The 24,015-nt window shown below is 40.2% G+C and overlaps 1 protein-coding gene across 2 annotated transcripts in view; it reads left to right on the plus strand.

The window, feature by feature from the left end:
* The window catches only part of srpx (sushi-repeat containing protein X-linked), a 92,172-nt gene that overhangs the window by 52,606 nt on the left and 15,551 nt on the right, over nt 1-24,015 (plus strand). For both annotated transcript variants that reach the window (XM_072262273.1, XM_072262274.1), the window contains 4 exons: nt 1,463-1,639; nt 5,536-5,662; nt 16,106-16,227; nt 19,094-19,273. In XM_072262273.1, coding sequence (XP_072118374.1) covers nt 1,463-1,639; nt 5,536-5,662; nt 16,106-16,227; nt 19,094-19,273 — 606 coding nt within the window. The remainder of the gene's footprint in view (nt 1-1,462; nt 1,640-5,535; nt 5,663-16,105; nt 16,228-19,093; nt 19,274-24,015) is intronic.

The following is a 24,015-nucleotide window of genomic DNA, read 5'->3' on the forward strand; positions in this document are numbered from 1 at the left end:
TCCAGACTTTGCGAAGGAACGTAACACTGACAGGTAATGTTGAGGAAGCAGGGAGTCTGCAGAAAGATTTAGACCAATTACAAGTATGGGCAAAGCAGTGGCAGATGGTTTACAGTGTAGGGAAGTGGATGTTCAGGCACTTTGATAGAAGGAATAAAGGCATAAACTATTTTCTAAACAGGGAGAAAATTCAAAAATCAGAAGTGCAAAGGGTTTTGGGAGTCTTTGTGCACGATTCCCTAAAGGTTAACTTGCAGGATGAATCAGTATTAAGGAAGGCAAATGCAATGTTAGCATTCACTTCGAGAGGACCAGAATATAAAAGCAAGGATGTAAAGCTGAGGCTTTATAAGGCATTGGTCAGATTGCAGTTGGACTATTGTGAGCAGTTTTGGGTCCCTTATCTATTAAAGGATATGCTGGCAATGGAGAGGGTCCAGAGGAGTTCAGGAGAATGATCCTGGGAATAAAATGGTTAATATATGAGGATCATTTGATGGCTCTGGGCCTGTATTCATTGAAGTTTAGAAGAATAGTGGGGGGGGGGGGCTTACTCAGTGGAATATTGAAAGGCCTAGAAAAAGTGGACATGGACAGATTATTTGCTCTGGTGGGGAAGTCTCGGTCCAGAAGAGGACACAGCCTCAGAATGCAAGGAGGTCCATTTGGAACAGAGATGAGGAGGAAGTTCTTTATCCAGAGGGTGGTGAAAATGTGAAATTCACTACCATAGATGCCTGTGGAGGATAAGTCATTGGGTATATTTAAAGCAGAGGTCGCTTGGTTCATGATTAGTACCGGCGTCAAAGGTTATGGGGAGAAGGCAAGAGAATGGGGTTGAGAGGGATAATAAATCAACCATGATGGAATGGCAGAGCAGACTCAATGGGCCAAATGGCCTAATTCTGCCCTTATGTCTTACAGGCTTAAGGACTTGGCTCATCCAGGCAAATAGAGAGTATTGCGTCACACAACTCATGCCTTGTAGATTTATAGATTGTATAATGTAGTCATAGACTTGTATTCCAGCAGAAAATTATATCATTAAAATATTATCTTCATAAAGTTACATAATATGGGGAAAGATCATTTGGCTCACGGAGTCTACACTGGCCATTAAGTACACTTGTTGATCTCCCCACATTTCTGCTAACTCTCCTTGGATACTACCATTAATTTACACACCAGTGGCACTTTACTGTGGTAATTTAATTTTCTAACATCTCTGGGAAGTGGGAGGTAACTGAAGCACGAGTAGGAATCCCTTGTGATAGCAAGGAGAATATGCAAACTCCACACTGCTAACACCAGAGGTCAGGATTGAAAACTGGTTGCTGGAGTTGAGGCAGCAGTTCAGGAGGTAGGGCCAATAGTGTCACTCTCCTGAGGGGAAGGTGAAAAGAAAGCTATTGCTTTTCATGATTGCATTATTACATTTAGTGTATTTATTTTTCTATTCCAGAAATACGATGTCCCAAGCTTTCATTGCCAGTTCACGGGGCTGCAAAGTGCTCGGATGGAGCCTATTTTAAATCAAAGTGCGAGTTTTATTGTACACCTGGATATCAAGTTAAGGGATCGAAAGATGTGATTTGCATGCACAATAAAGTGTGGAGTGGAAAGGAGCCATCTTGTCTTGGTGAGTTGTATTTAGAAACTATTTTAAAACAATACCATCAGATGTATAGCCAGCATAAAGCTGGGGAAGTATTGAAAATATGAATCTTTTAGGTGTAATTTGTAATTTTACGTTGCAAATCTGACATTGGTTGTCAGCCCATCCATAAACACTCTGTCATGTTGTTTATCAATTAAAATTCCTAATGCAGTTCCTTTGGCACTTCCTTTGACAGTTCCCTGTTGTGTGTTCTGTTGAATGCATTAAATTATTCCTTTGTTCCCTTCTGATATGTTCTTCTAGCTATCAGAATCAGGTTTTAAAAGAATCATGGCATATGTCATGAAATTTGTTGTCTTGTGGTAGCAGTACATTAAAAAACATAAAAATTATAAATTACAATAAGAAGTATATATTCAAAACAGAAAATTAAATATATATTGCTAAAAGAGAGGGAAGAACACTGAGCAACACACATAAAAATTGTTGGTGAATGCAGCAGGCCAGGAGATAGTTACTATCTCCTCTTTCAGTTAGTCATGATGAAGGGTCTCAGCCTGAAACGTCGACTGTACCTCTTCCTAGAGAATGCTGCCTGGCCTGCTGCGTTCACCAGCAATTCTTTTATGTGTTGCTTGAAATTCCAGCATCTGCAGATTTCCTCATGTTTGCGAAAAAACACTGAGCTAGTGTTCATTGTACATTCAGCGATCTGATAGAGGAGGGGAAGAAGCTGTTCCTGAAATGATGAGTGTGTATCTTCAAGCTCCTCTACCACCTCCTTGATGGTAGCAATGAGATGTCCTGGGTGCTGGAGGTCCTTAATGATGGATGCTGCCTTTTGAAGGTGTCCTGAATACTGGGGAGACTAGTGTGCGTGATGCAGCTTTCTGCAGCTTTTCTTGATCCTATGCATTGACCCCTCCATACCAGTCAGTGATGGAACCAATTAAAATACTCTCCACGGTACATCTGTAGAAATGTCTGTGTCTTTGGTGACATACTTACCAATTCTTCTCAACTGTGCATATACAAAAAGAAAGAGAACAAAAGAAATAATAGCAATAAAAAATAAATAAGCAATAAATATCGAGAATATGAGATGAAGAGTCATTGATAGTGAGTCCATAGGTTGTGGGAACAGTTAGTGATGGGGCAAGTGAAGTTGAGTGAAGTTAACCCCTCTGGTTCAAGAGCCTGATGGTTGATGGGTAATAACTGTTCCTGAACCTGGTGGTGCAATTTGGACAACTGATGACTCATTCATTCGTGGAATGAAAGGAGTGTGTGAAAGTTGTGAAAACGCAGACAATCTAGAGGCTTGTAATTGTGGAAGTGATGAGAGATAAGAGAGAGGGTACAAAAAGAACTGAGATTTTTAAATTGAAGTTGAGAGATCTGGAGCTTGTGTAGCTCATAGAACAAGATGGTAAGTGAATGGGAGTTCAGACATGGGCAGCAGTGTTTCATGTTAGTTTTGGTATTTAGAGAATTTGTGGATGATATGGTGAATGTTAGGTTGGTCATATCTGGTAGCAACGAGAATATTAATCATAGATTTCAGTGGTAGATTGGTTGAAGGAGATAAAAGGTCTTTAGTGGGTGTTGAGTAAAAGGAATAGCAGAACTGAAGCTTAATTCTGTGTCAGCTAGGATCTTAGGGTCATCAGTGATTGGTTTTGTTACCAATGTTTTGATATTAGTTGTGTTCTTAGAGTTTAATTAAAAAAGTAAATACTGAATTAGTATAGAATAATATTCCTCATAATCTGTAACTGGTTGAAATTTTAACTATTATTAATCCTTGAATCATGGAATAATTTGTACAGATATCACCCAGAAGAGGAGACATTGCAGGAGCTTAGAGGTCGTGAGGCCTGTTTGCTCAGTCACATGGAACCAATTGTGCCTCCTTCATAATAAACCAAAACTTGGGAAAAAGGGCTATGTCTTTTTCAGAATAGGAAACATGCCACACAACAGAAGAAGTCTGCCACATGGTGGTGGTATAGATACAGCTTCTCTGCAGCTTTTCTGGCTGACTTATTTAAAATCATCAATATTCAACAGAAAATACTGTGTTTTCTGTTGCCATTGATTTGAAAATGATAAATAATTTGGTGCCAGTAGAACTGTGAGTGGAAGATGAAAAATAGTAACAAAATCATCTTTCATGACCTGAACATTTTTATTTATTCATGGCATATAGAGGTGATTGACAAGGCTGGCATTTATTGACTAGTCCTAATTGCCCCATGAATCTTGCTAGAACATGCCAGGGCTCAGTTATGTGACTCCAGACCCTTCCTTCCTAGAAAGCTATTAGTGATGAGTTTTTGCGACAATCTAGATTTCTATTTTAATTTAATTTAATTTAAATTATAAGACCAATAAGATACAGGAGCCATTTGGTCCATCAAGTCTGCCCTGCCATTTCATCATGGCTGATCCAATTTTCCATTCAGCCTTAAATATACATAAAGACTTGGCCTCCACAGTTGCCTGTGCCAAAAAATTCCACAGATTCACCACTCCCTGGTTAAAGAAATTCCTCCTCATCTCTGTTCTAAAAGGACACCCTTCTATTCTGAGGCTGTGTCCTCTGGTCTTAGGCTCTCCCACCATAGAGAACATTCTGTCCACACCCACTCTATCAAGGCCTTTTATCATTATGCAGCTACCTTGATGAGGTTCAACATATAGCTCTTGATCAATGGTCCAAGCTTCCAGTTAGCTAGAAACGTTCTTAAACACTGTGTTATCAAACACCATATTGTAGGATGACATGGCCAGCTTTCCTATTGTAAACAAGACACAGCAGATGCTGGTGAATCAGGCAGACCCATGGAGGGAAATAGTCAAGGATTTGTGTTGAGATACTTCGTTGACCATTTTGTTAAATTCCAAAATTACATTTTGTTCTGGCAGGAGTGTGTTGTCCAATCTGCTTGAATAGAACTAATACTTAAAATTAAGTTCAAAGTGCATTGATTATCTAAGTATGTATATGTTATACAGCCTTGAGATTCGTCTCCTAATAGGCAGCCACAGAACAAAGAAACCCCAAAGAACCCATTTAAAAAAAAGACTGCTGAACATCCAATGTGCACAGAGAAAAAAAAACAGTGAGATTAAAGCAACATAGCAGAAGATTGCTTGTTAGACTGTTAGTTTACTAATATGATGGGCAATTTATGTTCATTGATATTTGGATACATTTCGTGTAATCTTTTGTGTCTTGAAGAATCAGTTGCACTGTTAGCAGACACAATTTAAGGCTTGATTTAAATAGATACTGAAATCTGTGGAAAAGTGTGAGGGATGAAAAATGAAGTGTTATTTTAATATTAGCAAACCGTAACATCCTGTATTTAAACACTGGTTTAAGGTTATCACTAAAATCAGTTGATTGCAAGTTTTAAAATATATTACGGAGTTTTGTACGTTGAAACCTTTTACCTGGAGTTTGCAATTAAACTTTTTAACTATCAACAATATAAATTGAAGTAACCTGGTGTGTAATTTGGAGGGGAACTTGCCAGTGATGGTGTTCCCATGGTTCTGTTGCTCATTTCATTTTACAAGTTTTGAACTCGCAAGGTGCTCTTGCCTTTCCTACCTGCGGAAGTGGACAAGTTTTTCACTGTATGTCAGTACCCAAGACAATAATAAACCAATCTAATAATTTACCTTGATTTGTCTTATGAAATACAAAACCAGCCTAAAAGTGAGCTGGTTACTTCAGATTTTTTTCAATAATGGTTTAAATGATGGAAGACATGTAAGCAGTATCAAGTCTTTAAACTGTGCAATTTGATAGGATAGAAGCATCTACCTCAATTGTACCCTTCCAGCCTCTCTAGTTTGAGAGTAAATGATGGTACAGGAACTACTAAAAATAAGTTTTTTCTTTTCAGATGTTGACCCTCCAAAAATAAAGTGCCCCAGTTTTAAGCAGAAGATGGCAGAGCCTGAAAAGCTGACTGTCCGGGTGAACTGGGACATTCCAGAAGGAAAAGATGTAGCAGATGGCATCTTGACAGAGTAATTGCTATTTATGAAGTAAGGGGACGGGAAATAACCAGGATTCATTGTTGGGTAACCTTCTAACATTCTGTAGAAAATGAAGATTGATATTTATATCAGGTCCATTAAGGCTGATTTCAAAAATAATTCATCCACAACGTAGTTTGTGGCTGGTGCTTTCAAATTGTGGAAATAATTTCTAACTTCAAAATTTGTAGCCTGCATCAAAAAGTATTTGAGGAATGTTAGCTGTCTCTGGTTTAATTGACAGTTTCTGGTTAAGTATTATAGTCCATGTTGTGGCAAAGCACTTGTGCAAAGTCAATAATATTATATTATTGAGTCAATGTTGAGTTTATTGTCAGATGCACAAGTGCATGCAAGCACAAAGCGAAATAAAACTTATTTGTAGCAGCATCTCCAGCACATAGCTTCAGATAAGCAGCACCCACAAGGAAAACATAAATTAAAGTACTTATATACAATGTTTACAAGAAACACTATTGGAACAAATGAGAAGTCGATTTTAGTGCCAAGTTGTCATAGTTTTGACTGATGATTAGGGTTTTAACCTTTGGTTCAAAAACTGGATGGTTGAAGGGAAGTAACTGTTTTTGAACCTGGTTGTGTGGGACTTGAGGGTTCTGTACCACTTGCCTGGTGGTAGTGATGAAAACGTGGCATGACCTGGATGGTTGGGGTACTTAAAGATATATGTTGCATTCCTGAGGCAGGGCCTCTGTAGGTACTACCAGTAGCGGTAAGGGATGTGTCCGCAATATATTGAGCAGAGTCTGCTGCTCTCAGCAGATTCTTAACTTCAAAGTTCAAAGTAAATGGATTATCAAGGTACATGTATGTCACCATATACAATCCGGAGATTCATTTTCTTGCTTACTCAGTAAATCCAGGAATCATAATAGAATCAATGTAGGACCATACCCAACCGGACATTCAACCAGTGTGCAGAAGAAAACAAATTGTGCAAGTTCGAAAGAAAAATGAAATAATAATATAATCATAATAAAAAATAAACAATAAATATCAAAGACATAAGGCAAAGAATCCTTGAAAGTGAGTCCATAGGTTGTGGGAGCATTTCAATGCTGGCGCGAGTGAAATTATCTCCTTTTGTTCAAGACCCTGATTGTTGAGGGGTAATAACTGATCCTAAACATGGTGATGTGAGCTCTGAAGTTCCTGTACCTTCTTGCTGATGGCTGCAATGAGAAGAGAGCATGGCCTGGGTAGTGGGGGTCCTTGATGATGGATTCTGTTTTCCTGTGACGGTGCTCTTTGTAGATGTGCTTAATGGTGGGGAGGGCTTGACCTGTGATGGACTGAGCCATATCCACAACCTTTTCGTAGGATTTTCTGTTTCCATACCAGGCGATGACGGAGCCAGTCAATATACTCTCTACCACACTTCTATAGAAGGTTGTCAAAGTTTAAGATGTCACACTGAATCTTCACAAGCTTCTAAGGAAGTAAAGGTGTTGCTGTGCTTTCTTTGTAATTTGCAGACTTATAGATTAGTTTGTAATTTGTACATTTGAGTTTGTCTTACCAGACCATGATGCCGCCAGTCAGGATACATTCAGCAGTACATCTGTAGAAGTTAGTCAGAGAGTTCAATGACAACATGAACCTTCTTAATCTCCTGGTGAAGAAAAGATGCTTGTGTGCTTTCCTTATCATTACATCTATATGCTTGGATCAGCACAGGTCATCCGATATGATAATCCCTAGGAATTTAAAGCTTCTGACTCTCTCCACTGCTGATTTCTGCCTACGTAGACCGGCACATGTGTGATGAATATTTACTGTTCAGGGCTGGGGGAGTGTGGGGGGGGGGGCGGGGGTTGTGTGTTTTTGCTCAGGTCAGCTTTCTAACACAGCAGCTGACACAGGGATCAAAGAGTTGTTTTTGAGTGAGGTAAATGACCAACCAATATTCTTTACTCAGCTTCTTGTCATAAACAGGAGATAGTCTTCAGTTCTTAATGTAAAGTGCAAGCAATAATTAGTCTGATGTTAGAAGGACAGCTTTTCAAACAAAACACTGTCTATAGAGCACAGGATATTGGCCCACAGCACAAGGCTGGCTGCTCGTGCGATGCAGGGTAAGACAATGGGGTTATGTTGAATTGGGCCTGCAACTGGCTAAGTTATTAATTTCAAGGAAGCTTGTAGACTAGACTGATACTATGATTTACCACATCAAATAGGTGATCTATCAATAGCTGGGAGATTTGAGTACTCAGAGAGTCAGCCTTCGCAAGAATAATTTGAGTGTCTGGGATCTCTGTCTCCAGAAGCTTTTAGACCACCTGTGTCAACTCACCAAATAGCAAAAAAAACAGTATAAATGTAAGACAGCTGTCAGGCTTGTTAGGAAAGGGTAAGGAATGACAAGAAGCGTGACAGAAAGACGGGGTAACTGGAATCCATTCCTCTGCCTTCAATTTCTGCAATAGATGACTCATTCATTTGCAACTCTTCTGGTATGTATTTTTAGGTTTTACAAATTGTACCTGTGTTTTGGAAATTCTTTGTCTTTTAGAAATCATTTATAAGATAGCAAACCTTTGAGCTTTAAATGTGTTTTAAGAGTTTTATCTGAATTTAAATATGTATCACAAAAAATAAATGAACTGTGTTTAAACTACTTTGGTAACTGGAAGCATCTCCTCCTTGGTATGCAGAGTGGGGCGGGGGGGATCTCACCACTCAAATAGTGGGTATTGCCAGCTAAACTTGTTGTGGAGGAGAAACAGGGAATTAATCTAACCTTTGAAGAGTAGGTGGCTACAGTATAACCTCCCTTTAGTGAGGGTACTCATAGCTATCTATATCAGATATCAGATGGGGCTTAAGATCTTTTTTTTAGTTCAGATCTTCACAAACAGCAAACTCAATACCATCACACATGTTTGCCCTCCTTCCCCTCCCTGAAGTTAGTAGACAGCTCTTTTCAGTTCTGCTGTCGTCGAAAATTGAAAGAGTACACAGAAGATTTACTAGAATGTTACCTGGGTTTCGTCTCCTAAGTTACAGAGAAAGGTTGAACAAGTTGGGTCTTTATTCTTTGGAGTGTAGAAGGTTGAGGGGGGACTTGATAGAGGTATTTAAAATTATGAGGGGGATAGATAGAGTTGACATGGATAGGCTTTTTCCATTGAGAGTGAGGGAGATTCAAACAAGAGGACATGAGTTGAGAGTTAAAGGGCAAAAGTTTAGAGGTAACATGAGGGGGAACTTCTTTACTCAGAGAGTGGTAACTGTGTGGAACGAGCTTCCAGCAGAAGTGGTTGAGGCAGGTTCTATGTTGTCGTTTAAAGTTAAATTGGACAGGAAAGGAATGGAGAATTATGGGTTGAGTGCAGGTTGGTGGGACTAGGTGAGAGTAAGAGTTCGGCATGGACTAGAAGGGCTGAGGTGGCCTGTTTCCGTGCTGTAATTGTTATATGGTTATATGGTTTATATGGAGCGAGAGGTTGTTATTGCAGCATCACTTAATCAGGTGTCCTCTCTCACTCTGGTGTACTGACTCATTGCTACCTGTGATGCCTCCAACAACAGTAGTGTTGTCACTGAATTTGAAGATGGCATTGGGGCTGTGCAGCATGTCACATAGTCATGTATGTTTAGTGAGCAAAGCAGAGCTAAGGACATGGTCTTAAGGTGCACTTGTCTTCACGATCAGCAAGGGGGGGATGTTGTTACCAATCTTCACTGATTGATATCTGCCGATGAGGAAGTTGAGGATGAAGTTGCAGAGAGAGGCACAGTGACACTGGTCTTGAAGCTTAATAATGAATTTGGGTGGGATGATTGTGTTGAACATAAGCCATAGTTGATGACCTGAGTTACAAGTTCCTGTTGTTCAGATGGGTCAGAGCAGAGGGGAAAAACTGGAGAAATTGCATCTGCTATTGACCTTTTGGGGCATTAAACAAACTGGAGCAGATCCAGATCACCTCTGAGGCAGGAGTTGATTCACGCCATATCCAACCTCTTGAATCTCTTCATTGCTGTCAGTGTAAATACCACCAGATGGTAATCATTGAGGCAGGTCACCATATTCCTTTTGGGCACCAGTACAATAGATACCTCTTTGAAGCAGGTGAGATCCTCAGAACAGAGGTGTGAGTGGTCAAGTATGACCTTAAATACTCCAGCCAGTTGGTCAGCACAGACATTTAGTACTCGACCGGGGGCACCATCTGCAGCAGATGCCTTTGGTGGCATCTAATCCATTCCAAACTTGGCTATTTTTTCTTTAGTAATGAATACAAATAATAAGAAGGTAATTGACAGGAGGTATCAATTTTGTTCTTAAAATTTTTATCAGTAGATTTATTTTTGCCATCCTTTCTCTTTCTTTGCAATGGATTTCATCCTCTTTGTACATGCTAAATTTAATCTTTTATAACCTTATGAATTTCTTAATTGCACAGTATAAACTTTTCATTTATTGGAAAAGGATCTAGTGCTTTCCCAACGTATATGACAAGTCCAGTGGTATTTTATACCCCCCTCCCCCAGTAGGCCGACCCTCCTGATTGGTTAGTCCAGCTCCCAGTGGAAACCAATCAGGACGGATGGACTACGGGGGTGTAAATACCAATGGACTGGACATGCCCAGGTAACATCTCTGATGAAGATGGCACAGTTTGTCGTCAAACATCAGTTATAATCAGTACCTGTACCTGGCTGGAAGCTGGAGAAGAGTTTATTTGTCATTTATTGCTCAATTAGATTCACAAAGCTGCATAGTGCAAGAATCAATGAAATCGTTGCTTTGTTGCCAGAAATTAGAAAGAGAAAAAAATATCAAACTGGTAAAACCAATTCAGCAGGGTTTGGTTGTGGGACTGAAAGGTTTATCTTCTAAGTAGAAAGTAAGTGATGGTTGACGGATAAAAAAACCACCCCTGTGTAACCAGAATGGTAAACAGAGAGTGGGTTAATTATATTCAATTTACAGCACCATTATGCCATTCACCTCAAAATTGACTCTGCTTAATACGTTTCCTCTCATCTCAGTTATGCTTGCCACTCTGCCTTCACACCCCAATATTTATTTTATTCTTGTGTATCTTTCAACCAACTCCCAAAATACATCTTCCAACCACTTCATATGGAGGATAGTTTGATGTTCTTGACTCCTGCAGCTCATTTTGTTAATAGTTATCCAATATTTATGACCCTATTTTCATGGCTCTTTCCCTCTAACTGTGTCATGATAGATGAAATTATACTATACTGACATGAAAACTGTAAATGGAACAGAAGGAATAGTTGGGCTGGGTAGGAAGACACCTTGGGTGATGGAAAGCGGGTTGGGATGAGGGGTGGTGGGGTAAGGGGAAATTATGTTGGGTGGTTGGGATGAAGTGGACTCTGAGAAAGTGAGGAGACACCTGTTTCAGTGATGAGAAATGGGAAATGGTTATTGAAGCATCCTGACTGCTGAGTTAAAGAATCAAAACCTGCGGAAGGGAGCCATGTCAAAAATTAATATTGGAGCAGATTTACTGGAGTCCTAATAAGATATGTGTGTAACTGGAAGATGTACAGTATATTTAACTGTGTAAGTTGTAGACTTTATAATGAATGTTGATGAAATGCAGAGGCGGAAAGATTCAAAACAGATGTTTTGGAAGGAAAATAAACATGATAAACAGGGAAATACCATGTAAAATATGAAAGAGATAGAAATTTGGGCCAAGTTGAAAAAAAATCTTTATGTTGGGGCAAGAATAGGAACAAGAATGTAATGTAACTGTCAGCAAGCTAACTGAAGTAGAACTGGAAGCAGAGAGCATTCAACATTTTACAAAAGGGCAGGCGAAGCTACAGTTGCTATGGGTTCCTATAGCAATGGCATTGAATTTAGTAAGTATATGGTGTTAAAATGAAAATGGGTTTTGATGGCAGATGAAGTTATTTATGGATAGAGAATGGCTAGTCTAACATTTGAGGAAGAACCAAAGGTGATGAATTGAACTGTAAAGGAAAGATTTGGCTGTGCTGAAAAGGATACCATTGGGACTGGAAATCAATTCCTTCAAATGCTGGAAGGATTAATGGTCTATACAAATGAGGCCAGAGATTGGGGCCAGTGGAACATGAGAACCCTGCATTCCAGCAAAGGTCCTCAAGTGCCTTGGATTTCTTGTTTTAGTGCTTCCACCATCTCTTGTTGAAATCCTGCCATCTCAACATTTTTTCTGAGTGTATCCTCAGACCGAGGTTTCCCTGTTTTGATTGAAAATGCAGGAAATTCTGCCGGGCAAATTTCAGTTTGTAAGTAGTAGAACTGAGGCAGAGCTGTGCGGAGTTTGTGGACTCTGCCACTACTTTATTCTTTGCAGTCTGTGGGGAGGTAGTTCCTAAAGCTTGCCTTTCTGTAGACTTCCAGGGTTTGCAATGTATTTTTTATATATATACACACATATCTCTCTCCAATCAAATGTCTACTTATTGCACATTTTTAAAATTTTTTTTTGCTCAGCATAACAAAACTTTCAATTTACAGATACATTTACATTTACATTTCTTCCCCTCACAGGTATCAGCTATCAGAACACTTCCATCAAAATATAGACATCACCACAACATCCTATACAAAAGCCCTTTTAGTATAGCAGACAGGTTTACATCCACATACTGCAGAAAAGGTTGCCGTGTTTTATGAAAACTATTTGTTTTTGAGTGTACCATACATGTCAAAAAGTCCAAAGGAATGTATTCCATGATTAATTTACACCAACCAAAAAGTCCAGGGGCCTTATCGGATATCCAACAAAGTGAAATGTTCTTCCTCGCACAAAAAGTCAGGATGTTAAAAAGTTTTTCTCTGATGTGCATTAATAATACGACTGCTGGGTCCAGTTCAAGCTCCATCTTCAGAATCTTTTCCATTTCACCCAAAGTATCACTCCAGTATGCCTGAAGCTTGGGACAAGTCCAAAAACAGTGGGTGAAAGTTCCAGTCTTTACTTTACGTTTAGAACACATTGCAGAAACCCCCGTCATAAATTTCGAGAGATGACCTGGAGTCAGATGGGCTCTATGCAGAATTTTGAGTTGCAGTGCTTTAGTTCTATTACAAACTGAAATTTTCTTTGCATTATCACAGATGTCTTCCCATATTTCAGCTGTAATTTCTACTCCCAGTTCCTCCCAGACCCTTCCCAGCTGCTCAGCCTCTCTACAAGAACATTCCCTCAGGATGCTGTAAAAAGTACTGATGGAGACTTCACCCTTAGAATAAAACACCCTCTTTTCTATGTCAGAACTACAGAAATCAGTTAACAATAATTTTGTTTTCTGTATATAATCTCTTATCTGAAAGAAACGAAAAAGATTCTTGTTGGGTATGTTAAATTTCTATACTATTTGACAAAAAGACATCATCGTTCCTTCATCAAACAAATCTCCTAGATGGAAAATACCCTTAGAAATCCAAAGTTTAAATCCAGAATCCATTATGCCAAGCTGAAAATCTGGACTGCTGGTTATTGGAGTGAAGGGTGATATTTTTGCTGCGTTGCCCTCAATTTGTTGCACCGCCCTCCAAGCGCTGACTGTATTAATTGTTATTGGATTGCGACAATATTCCTTAACTAGTTTCATCTTATTGAGGAAAAGCAAATTAAAAAGAGGGCATTTTGCATGTGACGCTTCAATGTCTAGCCTAATTGAGGAGGGGTCCCTGCAAACCTAGTCAACCACATAAGATAAAAAGGAACTTAATTGATATTTTTTGATGTCTGGAAAATCCAGACCCCCTAGACTACTGGGAAGCTGTAACTTAGACATTTTAATACAGGATCTTTTTTTGTTCCAGATGAAAGAACCAAACCAGCCATTTATTTTTTAAGTATTTGTTGGATAAAAATGACCGGAATCACTCGTATTGGGTAGAGCAGACGAGGAAGAATGTTCATTTTGAGCAAGGATATTCAGCCAAGCCAAGAAATGGGGAGAGTGCTCCATCGCTCAAGATTCCTGTCTGATTTTGTCAAATAACTGTGTAAAGTTAGTTTTGAACAACTGATCAAATGTAGGTGTGATAAACATGCCGAAATAAACAAAACCAGTCTGCGACCATTTAAAGGGGAAAACACCCTGAGTGTCGGGTACCTGCTGCAAATTCCCCAGAGGCATAGCCTCTGATTTAGTAAAGTTGATTTTATAACCTGAAAAGGCGCTAAAGGAATTGATGCATTGTATAACGTGGTGCACTGATATAGCAGGGTTTGATAAGAAAATTAGAACATCGTCTGCATACGATGTAATTTTATGTGACTTTAGTCCTATGTCTGGAACAGGTATTTTGGGGTCTCGCCGAATAGCCTCAGCCAATGGCTTGATCACTAGTGTGAGAAGTAGTGGTGATAAAGGGCAGCCCTGCCGGCTGCCCCTCAAAATACTAAAATTATCTGACCTAACACCATTAGTGAGAATCGCAGCCAAAGGGTCATTATAAGGAACCTTCACCCACTTAATAAAATTATTGCCCAAACCAAAACGTTCTAAAGTGAAAAAAAGATGCGGCCATTCGACACGATCAAAGGCCTTTTCTGCGTCTAAGGAAACCACCAAGCCTCCACTGCCTGTTGCTGACATGCCTGAATCACATTAAGTAATCTTTTGATATTGTTAGATGATCTACAGCCTTTTACAAAACCTCTTTGATCCTCTTTTATGACAAAGGTAACTAATCGCAATGCTGAGGTTTTAGATAATATTTTAAAGTCAACATTTAACAATGAAATAGGCCTGTAGAAGGCACAATCTTCAGGGCACTTTCCTTTCTTAAGAATTAGGGAGATATTAGCTTCTCTCAATGATGGTGGGAGGAGACCACAATTAAATGCATGATTGAACATGCTCTGATAATAACCCTGTGAACTCTTTATAGAATTCACTAGTGAGTCCATCAGGACCAGGGCCCTTCCCACTTTGGAGCTGTCTCACAGCTTCCTGTATCTCATGTATAGATAACGGAGCATTGAGGAGGGACTCTTGTTCAGAAGAAATGCCTAGGAGATCTAAATTCCTGAAAAAGGACTCCATCCGAGATTGTCCATCATTACATTGCTCAGATTGATACAATTTAGAATAAAAATTCTTAAACACAACGTTAATCATTTTAGAATTACTAGTGAGGGCTCCTGTCCCATCCCTAATTGAGGCAATAGTCCAGACATCCCACCCTGCAAAAGCTCATTTCAGGGAGATAGCACCATCAATTTGTGGGAGACTCCCGGAACTTCCAGGAGAGGTGGGATGTCTGCAATACAGTAGCTCCTTAGCAGCTAGCCAGCTAGTTTAAATAACATTAGCTATGCTAATGAACAAATGACACCTGTTAAACTCACCTCAACATGTCTTTTACAATCCTAACCCAGCATGGGCAATAGAAAAGTCACTGTTGCAAACAGTGCAGCGAGCCACACTGTCATTATTTTTGACCCCTATTAGTCAGGGGTACACTTTAGCGTAGTCTGGGGTGACGTACGTTTTATATATTTTTTTGGATCTATCTATCTATCTATCTATCTATTTATCTATCTCTCTCGCTCTCTCGCTCTCTCGCTCTCTCGCTCTCTCGCTCTCTCTTTTTCTCTTTCTCTCTCTCTCAAAAAAAATTGATTTGCCGTATATCATATATAATTTGCGGGCATCAGGGAGCCACTATTAATATGCGGGAGACTCCCGGAACTTCCAGGAGAGGTGGGATGTCTGAATAGTCTGAGAGGCATTTTTCTTTCTAGCTAAATAAGCCAAATACCTTTATTGCACATCTTAAGTAATGAAACTTGCATTGAGCTTGCGATGAAGGAGTGTATGTTTAACTTAAGCATTCACTCCATCATGAACACGGTGCAACTGTAGTGAGTGCTTTCTGCAAGTAGGCAGTGTGTTTATGCTACATTCAAGCAGCTTTGAAGCCTTAGCCTTTTCACTTAGCCAAAAGCTCCTGCTACCTCTGTGGATGAGAACAGGGACTGCAGGATGGGGAAGCGAAACAGATTGTAGTAGGGAAAGGATTACTGTAGTACAGTAAAGGTCTCAATTAACCAAATCCACATGCTATGATAACAGGCTTGCCTTGAACTGTGAAAGAGCAGTTTGAGTGTTACTGCAATCCCACAGTGTGCCAAATTCTGTACTGCAGATTGGAGATTGGAGGGATGGTTTTATTTTTTTCACTGCTGACCTTGAAGTGACAAATATATTTCCACAATGAAGTTGAAAATGTACATTGCATTTTTGCCTATACACATTGATGAGTCCATGGTCAGATCAGCCATGATCTTACTGAATGTTGGAGCAGGCTCGACGGGCTAGATGGCCTACTCCTGCTCCTATTTCTTATGTTCTTATGCTCAATTGAATTTAATGAAACAATGTTGACAATTAACATTTCTTAAAATGTTTCAGTGTAATATTGAAAGGCCGCCCTCCTCGTTCAGAATTTCCTGAAGGTGAACACAAAATTCAGTACATTGTTTTTGACAGGGCTGGTAACAAGGCTTCATGCAGATTTACAATTAAAGTGGAAGGTAAGTCTTTTTAATAATTACATGTGCATTATAAAATAACCGAGCAGTTAAAATAAATTCAAATGTAAATCAAATATTAAATATAATTTTCCTCTGTTCCTTATTGCCTCTTGAGTTGACAGTTGATACCTTACATCAAATTAGGCATTTTAAAATGTCAGTCCTTCAGCTTGGTAGTGGGCTTTTTGGCCCACTGATTCCACTCCAATTTATTCCCTCATTCTCATCAACGTTCCCTCAAACTGAATCACTTACCTACACACCAGAGGCAGTTGGTTAATTAACTCCCCAACAAGCATGTCTGTGGGACGTAGAAGGAAACCAGAACACCTGGAGGAGACCCATCTGGTCACAGGAGAAGGTGCAGTTTCATGGAGACATCACCAGAGGTCAGGATTGAACCTGGTCTATGGAATTGGGATTTTGCAGCACTAACTGTTGTGTCACTGTGCCATTCCAACACAAATACTGTAACTGGCTTATGAACTCGACTCAGCTATCCTCAGTTTCTGTTTCACCGTCATAAATATCTATTTCCATAACATTGCTGCTGATCCTTTGGCTTCCTATGGCCTCACGTCTGGAATTGCTTTAGTTGGAACCTGTCTGCTGCACAGTGACTGCCTTCTCCTTCAAGGTGCTTTCTTAAATCTACCTCATAGACAAAGCTTTTCATAACCTCCCCTTGAATGTCTCTTGGTGCCATGTGAGGACCAGTTATTTCTGCGAATTTGAAGTCACTCTCTGGCCACGCGTGCTAATTGCCAGCCTTGTGAATGAGATTTATATTTATCCATTGTAATCACTGGAATGGGACTTGCTGAGGGAAACTGACCTGATCCTCTCAGCAGTTTCCTGTTCCTTAACGGAGGTGCCTTTGATATTATGCCATTGTGTAAGAAGAAAGGGAGTGTGGACTGAAGAGTGATAGGGTGGGGCGAAATACACTCAAGAGTGTAAGAAGGGGGAGAAAAACTTATCAGTAGGTTAAACCAGTTCTTTGGGCTTAGTTGCAGCTTGACACACTGAATCAGATGCTCTCAGATATTTAAAAAGTAATAAAATGATTAAAAATGTTTTACGGAGAAAAATGATGACAACATATTGAGTGATTAATGACACACTTTTAAAAAATGGAACCAGGTACTGCTTGGAGGCTTGCAGCTGTTCCTCTTCATTGAGTTGCTGCAGGGTGTTCACTCAAAGTGATAATGATGAGCACAGTGTTGTATTACCGTGTTAAATTCCGAGGAATCCAGCATCAGAACATATTTGCAAAAACAATGTAACCTCAGGATCTCCCTGTTCACATGGAAATCTTGCAGTTGTTCGGAGTTGCAGGGGAAACGTTGGCAATTACGCAGGCAAATCCAGGTCAATGCTTCAGTGACTTGCTCTGGGATGTTTTGTACCATTGAGGGTGCCAAATAAGTAACACTTCTTGTAATTCACAAAGGAAAAAATATGATTTGTATTTTGCTAAGAATTTAAACTGCCTACAAAAATCAAAAACAGAGTGGTGGCCAGCATTGGAGGAAAAAAAAACATATTTCTAGTGCTAGTGTGAACTTTCCTGCTTGTGATTGATGAATTTACCCCTGGATTTTTTCCAAAATAAACTGCAGGGGAAAAAGCCAGAATAATTTGCCCTTGAAGCACTGCAGAAAGATCTAGCTTTTCTGTGATACTATATTTGCAAACAGTAGCTTTTCGGTTAATCATCTGAAAACAGCTCCTATTGGTGTCTAGTGTGTACTTGGAGGTCGGTGCCAAACAGCCTAATGTTTAGGGAGCATATTTTCAGTTTTGATTGGGCAGTTGTAATTTTAAATCGCAACTCTAATGGTTAAATTAACTAAAAGAGTAATGATTTCTCTTGAATTAGGAAACAATGGGTAATTGGGATTTACTCTTTCCCTTTTTTAATAAATGCAAGTTGTATAGTATATTAAGGACATCTAGCTATAAATCGAAATATGATTGTAACTTGGGTCTTCATAACAGAAGACCAGAATTATAATCTTGATTGTATTAAAAGGAGTTTGATCAAAGGTATAGTCCCAATGTTTTAAATACTGAAAGGTATGGTTAGTGTGACAGAGCCAGGGTAACTAATAAGAAAGTCTGAAAGATTTTAAAATTGTGGGCCTTCGACTTGATGTCATTGGAATGTTGACGTAAAATTACATGGATTTATGATGTATTTAACTGTCTGCTGGTAGAACCAGTTAACATTGGCCGGGTGAGACTGCAGGTGACTCCTTTGTGGGATGGCTTTGCGTTCTGTGATCTGTACTGTGATTTTATGCAAAACAAAACCATGCAGTTTGTGCATGCATCAAGAAAAGCGAGTTGAAGAAATACATTCAGAGAGAGCAAATTTTATTCCATATTTCAACATTAGTGAAGGTTATGATTTGTGCATTCTACAAAACTACTTTCCTGTTTACCCATATGGCCATAGCCATATGCAGGGCTTGCCTATATAAATATTTCCAATGTTTGCGTTCTAACATGTGGTCAGATCTAAGTAACAGATATAAATGAAGTTATAGAAAGATTTTGTGACAGGATATTTATAAAGCAAGAGAAATATGTTTTGAAATTTTGCTGTAAATATCATCCATAAGTTGTTCACTAAAAAAAAGAAGACATTGTGTAACACAGACTCAGTAGGCCAGGCAGCATCTATGGAGTGGAATAAACAGTAGATAGCCGAATCCTTCATTAGGGCTAGCTGAGCTCCAGCATTTTATGCACTTTGCCCAAGATTTCCAGCATCTGCAGAATTAAATGACTAAACACACTGAATGACAGTGCTTTTTATTTTTATGATAACTGAACTTCAAATTATTTTTATTGTCAGTTAGACGCTGTGGGAAGCTCCTTCCACCAGATAATGGCTACATGAAATGCACCAGTGATGGGGATAACTATGGAGCCACCTGTGAGTTTAATTGTGTGGGTGGCTTTGAATTGAAAGGAAGCAAAGCAAGTGTCTGTCAGTACAACCGTGCCTGGTCAGCATCTGCTCCAGTCTGTGCACGTAAGTAGATTTGAGAGATCTAACGTTAAATTTCTTGTAGGAATCAAAATGTTAGTGCATGTGTTCATGTATAGGGTGCAATGAATGAACCACAGTCGATCGTGAAACAATCTTAAAGATGCAGTAGCCACAGAAAATGCTCTTAACGTACTGCCGGTGGGGCAGTATTCGTGGTGAGGGAGAACCAGAGTTAACATTTCAGGTTCATCAGGTCAAGTGGTCTTAGAATCATAGAACACCGTAGCACAGAAACAGGGCCTTCAGCCCATTTAGTCGATGCCAAACTATTAATCTGCCTAGTCCCATTGACCCGTACCAGGACCATAGTCCTCCATACCCCTCCCATCCATGCACCGATCCAAACCTCTCTTAAATGTTGACATGAAGCACTCATTCCACACTCTTGCCACCCTCTAAGTGAAGAAGTTGCCCCATGTTCCCCTTAAATATTCCACCTTTCACCCTTAACCCATGACCTCTCACCCATCCTCAGTGGAAAAAGCCAGCTTGCATTTACCCGATCTACACCCCTCATAATTTTGTATACCTCCATCAAATCTCCCCTCAATCTTCTACTTTCTAGGGAATTGACCCCCAACCTGTTCAACCTTTCCCTGTAACTCAGGTCTTAAAGTCCCAGCAACATCCTTGTAAATTTTCTCTGCACTCTTTCAATCTTAATTACATCTTTCCTTTAGGTAGGTGACCAAAACTCGACACACTACTCCAAGTTAGGCCTCACTAAGGTCTTATACAATTTCAACAGAACATCCCAGCTCCTGTACTCAATACATTGATTTATGAGGCCGTTATACCAAAGGTTTTCTTTACGACCCTCTCTACCTGTAGCAGTTACTTGAAAACAAACCAAAACTGTGGAGAGACTGAGTATGAGAATTGACACTGTATGATGCAGTTCTAAATAACTGAGTTCCAAACAGAAAAAGTACGTTTGATCACTTCTATAGACTTCTATAGTCCACCTCCTGAGTAAATACAGAAGGAAAAATTTCATGTAAGATCTCCCACGTCTCTTTCGGCTCCGTGCATGGATTACCACTCTGATCTTCCAGAGGACCAATTTTTCCTTTGCTATCCTTTTGCTCTTAATATATCTATAGAAGTCCTTAGGATTCTCCTTCACCGTACTTACTAGAGGAACCTCATCCCCGTATTTTTGCCGTCCTGATTTCCTCCTTGAGTGTTATCTTGCTTTTCTTATTCTCTTCAAGTACCTCATTTGTTCCTACCTGCCTATACCTGCTATGCTCCTCCTTTGTCTAAACCAGAGCCTCAATATCTCTCAAGCACCAAGTTTCCTAAAGGTGGTTTCCTTGCCTTTTATACTCACAGGAACGCCCAAATTCTCTCCACTCAAAATTTCGCTCTTGAAGGCCTCCCACTTATCAAGGACACCTTTTCTACAAAACAAGCTGTTCCAATCCACATTTGTCAGATGCTTTCTGATGCCAATCAAATTGGCCTTTCTCCAATTTAGAATTTCAACCTGATGACCACACCTATCCTTTTCCATAATTACCATGGAACTAATGGTATTATGATTACTAGATGCAAAGTGTTCCCCTACATAAACTTCTGTCACCTGCCCTGTCTCATACCCAAATAGGGGATCTAGTATCGTTCTCTCTAGCTGGGACTTCTACGTACTGATTCTGGAAACTTTCCTGAGCACATTTGACAACTCTTTCTCATCCAGTCCTTTCACAGTATGGGAGTTCCAGTCAATATGTGGAAAGTTAAAATCACCTATATCACAACTTTATGCTTCTTGTGACAGTCTGTAATCTCTAGAAATGTGCTCTTCTAAATCCTGTGGACTGCTGTACGGTCTATACTATAATCCTATTAACATGATTATAACTTTCTTATTCCTCATTTCTACCCATAAAGCCTCACTAGATGAGCTCTCCAGTCTGTCATGACTGATCACTGCCAACACATTTTCTCTGGCTAGTAATGCCATCCCTTCCCCTTTAATTCCCTCCCGCTCGATCATGTCTAAAACAATGGAACCCCAGAACATTGAGCTGCCAGTCCTGTCCTCCTGCAACCATCTCTCATCAGTGACTACAATGTCATAATTCCATGTGCTGATCTATGCCCTAAGATCATCCGCTTTTCCTACAATACTCCTTGCACTGGAATATACACAGCTCAGAGCATTAGTCCCACCATGCTGAACTATTTCATTCCTGATTTTTATATAGGCTTTACAAAATCTTTCTCCACATCCACTGCATTATCTGTTCTGGTGCTCTGGTGTTCCTCCTCCTGTAACTTTGGTTTACCACCCCCCACCCCATGCAGCTCTAGCAAACCATCTTGCTAGGATATTTGACCCATCTCTCCTGTTTAGGTGCAAGTGGTCCCTTCTGTACAGCTCTCACCTTTCCTGGAAGAGAGTCCAATGATCCAAAAATCAGAAGCCTTCCCTCCTGCACCATCTCTTTAGCCATCCGTTAAACTGCATGATCTTCCTATTCCCGGCCTCATTAGCACAAGACACAGGTAGCAGTCCTGAGATCATAACCCTGGAGGTTCTGTCCCTTAACTTAGCACCTAACTTCCTGAACTCCCTTTGCAGGACCTCATCACCCATCTTACCCATGCCATTGATACCGACATGGACCATCACCTTCTCGTCTACTGAACTTCCTATCATTAATGGATCCCTTATCACTGCAGCTCACCTCCTCTACCCCCTCCCTTCTGAGCCACAGAGCCAGAGATATGACCATTATTGCTTTCCTCTGCTAGATTATCCCCCACCTAAAGTACCCAAAGGTATACTTGTTGTTGAGGGGAACAGCCACAGGTGCACCCTGCACTGGCCGCCTATCCCCTTTCCTGCTCTGATGGTCACTCAGTTACCTGTCCCCTGTACCGTGGGTGTAACCACCTCCCTGTATGTCCTGTCTATCAAACTCTCAACCTGCTGAATGATCCAGTGACCATCCAGTTCTGGCTCCATCTCCTTAACACAGTCTGTTAGAAGCTGCAGCTGGATGCACTTCTTGCAGGTGTATTTGTCGGGGACACTGGAGGTCTCCTTGCCTTCCCACATCCCAGAAAAGGAGTATTCCACTATCCTGCTGGGCATCTCCACTGTCCTAAACATGCAATAAGAATAAATAATTTAAAAAAATCTGCCGACGCCTTCCTCACCAAAGCCTTTTAAGAGCTAAAGTCTCAACTCTGCATTCCAGCAGAGGCCCACTCACACAGTGGCCACGCCTCTTAAACGTAACCTCTTTTTTTAATTGGATCTTGCCAAGTGCCCTATTATGCACAATCAATGACTCCTCAGGAACTGAGGCATGCAAAATAATGTGCTGACGCTCTGACTCACTTCTTTTAAGCTTTCTTTTTCTCTACGGAATCCAGTGTCTCCTTGAACTGCGATGCGCAATATGTGCTGACTGCCCTGGCTTGCTTCTTTTAAACTTCCTCTCACTCTACACAGTCCAATGTCTGCTCAGGAACTGTGGCCTGAAAAATGTGCTGGCTGTCCCCGCTCACTTCTCTTAAACTCGCTCTCCCTTTATGCAACCCAATGACTCCTTGGGAACTGAGGTCTATTCTCAACAATTCTCGGGAATTGTTGTCTTCTTAACAATTAATTTAAAAGTTTGCCACATTCCTGCTACTATACAAGACATCTATAAACTGCGATTGACTTCTCGAGTGTAATTTAATTTAAAATTTAACTTTTCCATTAAGCAATACTTCTGGCTTTGAAGAGTCCATTTGGCTCATCGAGTCCTTACTAGCTGTCAGCAATCCCATTAAAACCCTGCTCCTCCACTTGTAATCTATTCCCTCTCATCTGTCCATCAGCTACCCCTGGTTCTCCTCACAACTCACCTAGACTTGGGTTATTTGACAAGGAGCGATTAGCCTACCAGACAACATCTTAAAGTATGGGAGGAAATGGAAGGAGCCGAGGAAACCCCAGTCAAAATTAAAATATTCCTTTTGGCACATTGACCTTCATAAATCTGAGCATTTTTCTCAGGAGTTGGGATATTATGTTGAAGGCATATAAGACTTGGGTGAGGCTGAATTTGGAGTATTTTAATGCAATTCTGGTCACGTACCTACAGGAAAGATATCAATAAGCCTGAAAGGGTGCAGGGAAAACTTATAAGGATGTTGGCAAGACTTGATGACCTGAGTTATTGGGAAAGATTGGATAGGTTAGGACTTTACTTCCTGGAGCATAGAAAAATGAGGTGTGGGGGTGGGGGATATTCTGAAGGATATAAAATTATGAGGGGTATAGATAGGGTAAATTCATACAAGCTAATTCCCATGATGTTGGGTGAGACTAGAACTAGAAGTTAGAAATTAAGGGTGAAATGTTTAAGGGGAACCTGAGGGGGAGCTTCGTCACATGAGATGGTGTGAGTATGGAGCACATTGCCAGCAGAAGGTATGAATGTAGATTCAGTTGCAATATTTAGGAGAAGTTTAGATGGATACATGGATGAGAGGGGTATGGACATCTACGATCCAGGTGTGGGGAGGTGGGACTAGGCATAAACTCAGGTCAGCACAGATTAGATGGGCTGAAGTGCCTGTTTCTGAGCTGTAGTGCTCTATGACAGACTAATTAGCAGTTGTTCTGTACGTATGCTTCAATATGTTTAAAACTTAGCGGAACACACTATAATGCATGGCACTACGCATGTTATCTTGCTCCCTGATTTCCAATGTACCGT

This window comes from Mobula birostris, chromosome 6 (assembly GCF_030028105.1).
Source record: "Mobula birostris isolate sMobBir1 chromosome 6, sMobBir1.hap1, whole genome shotgun sequence".
In the NCBI taxonomy this organism is placed as follows: Eukaryota; Metazoa; Chordata; class Chondrichthyes; order Myliobatiformes; family Myliobatidae; genus Mobula; species Mobula birostris.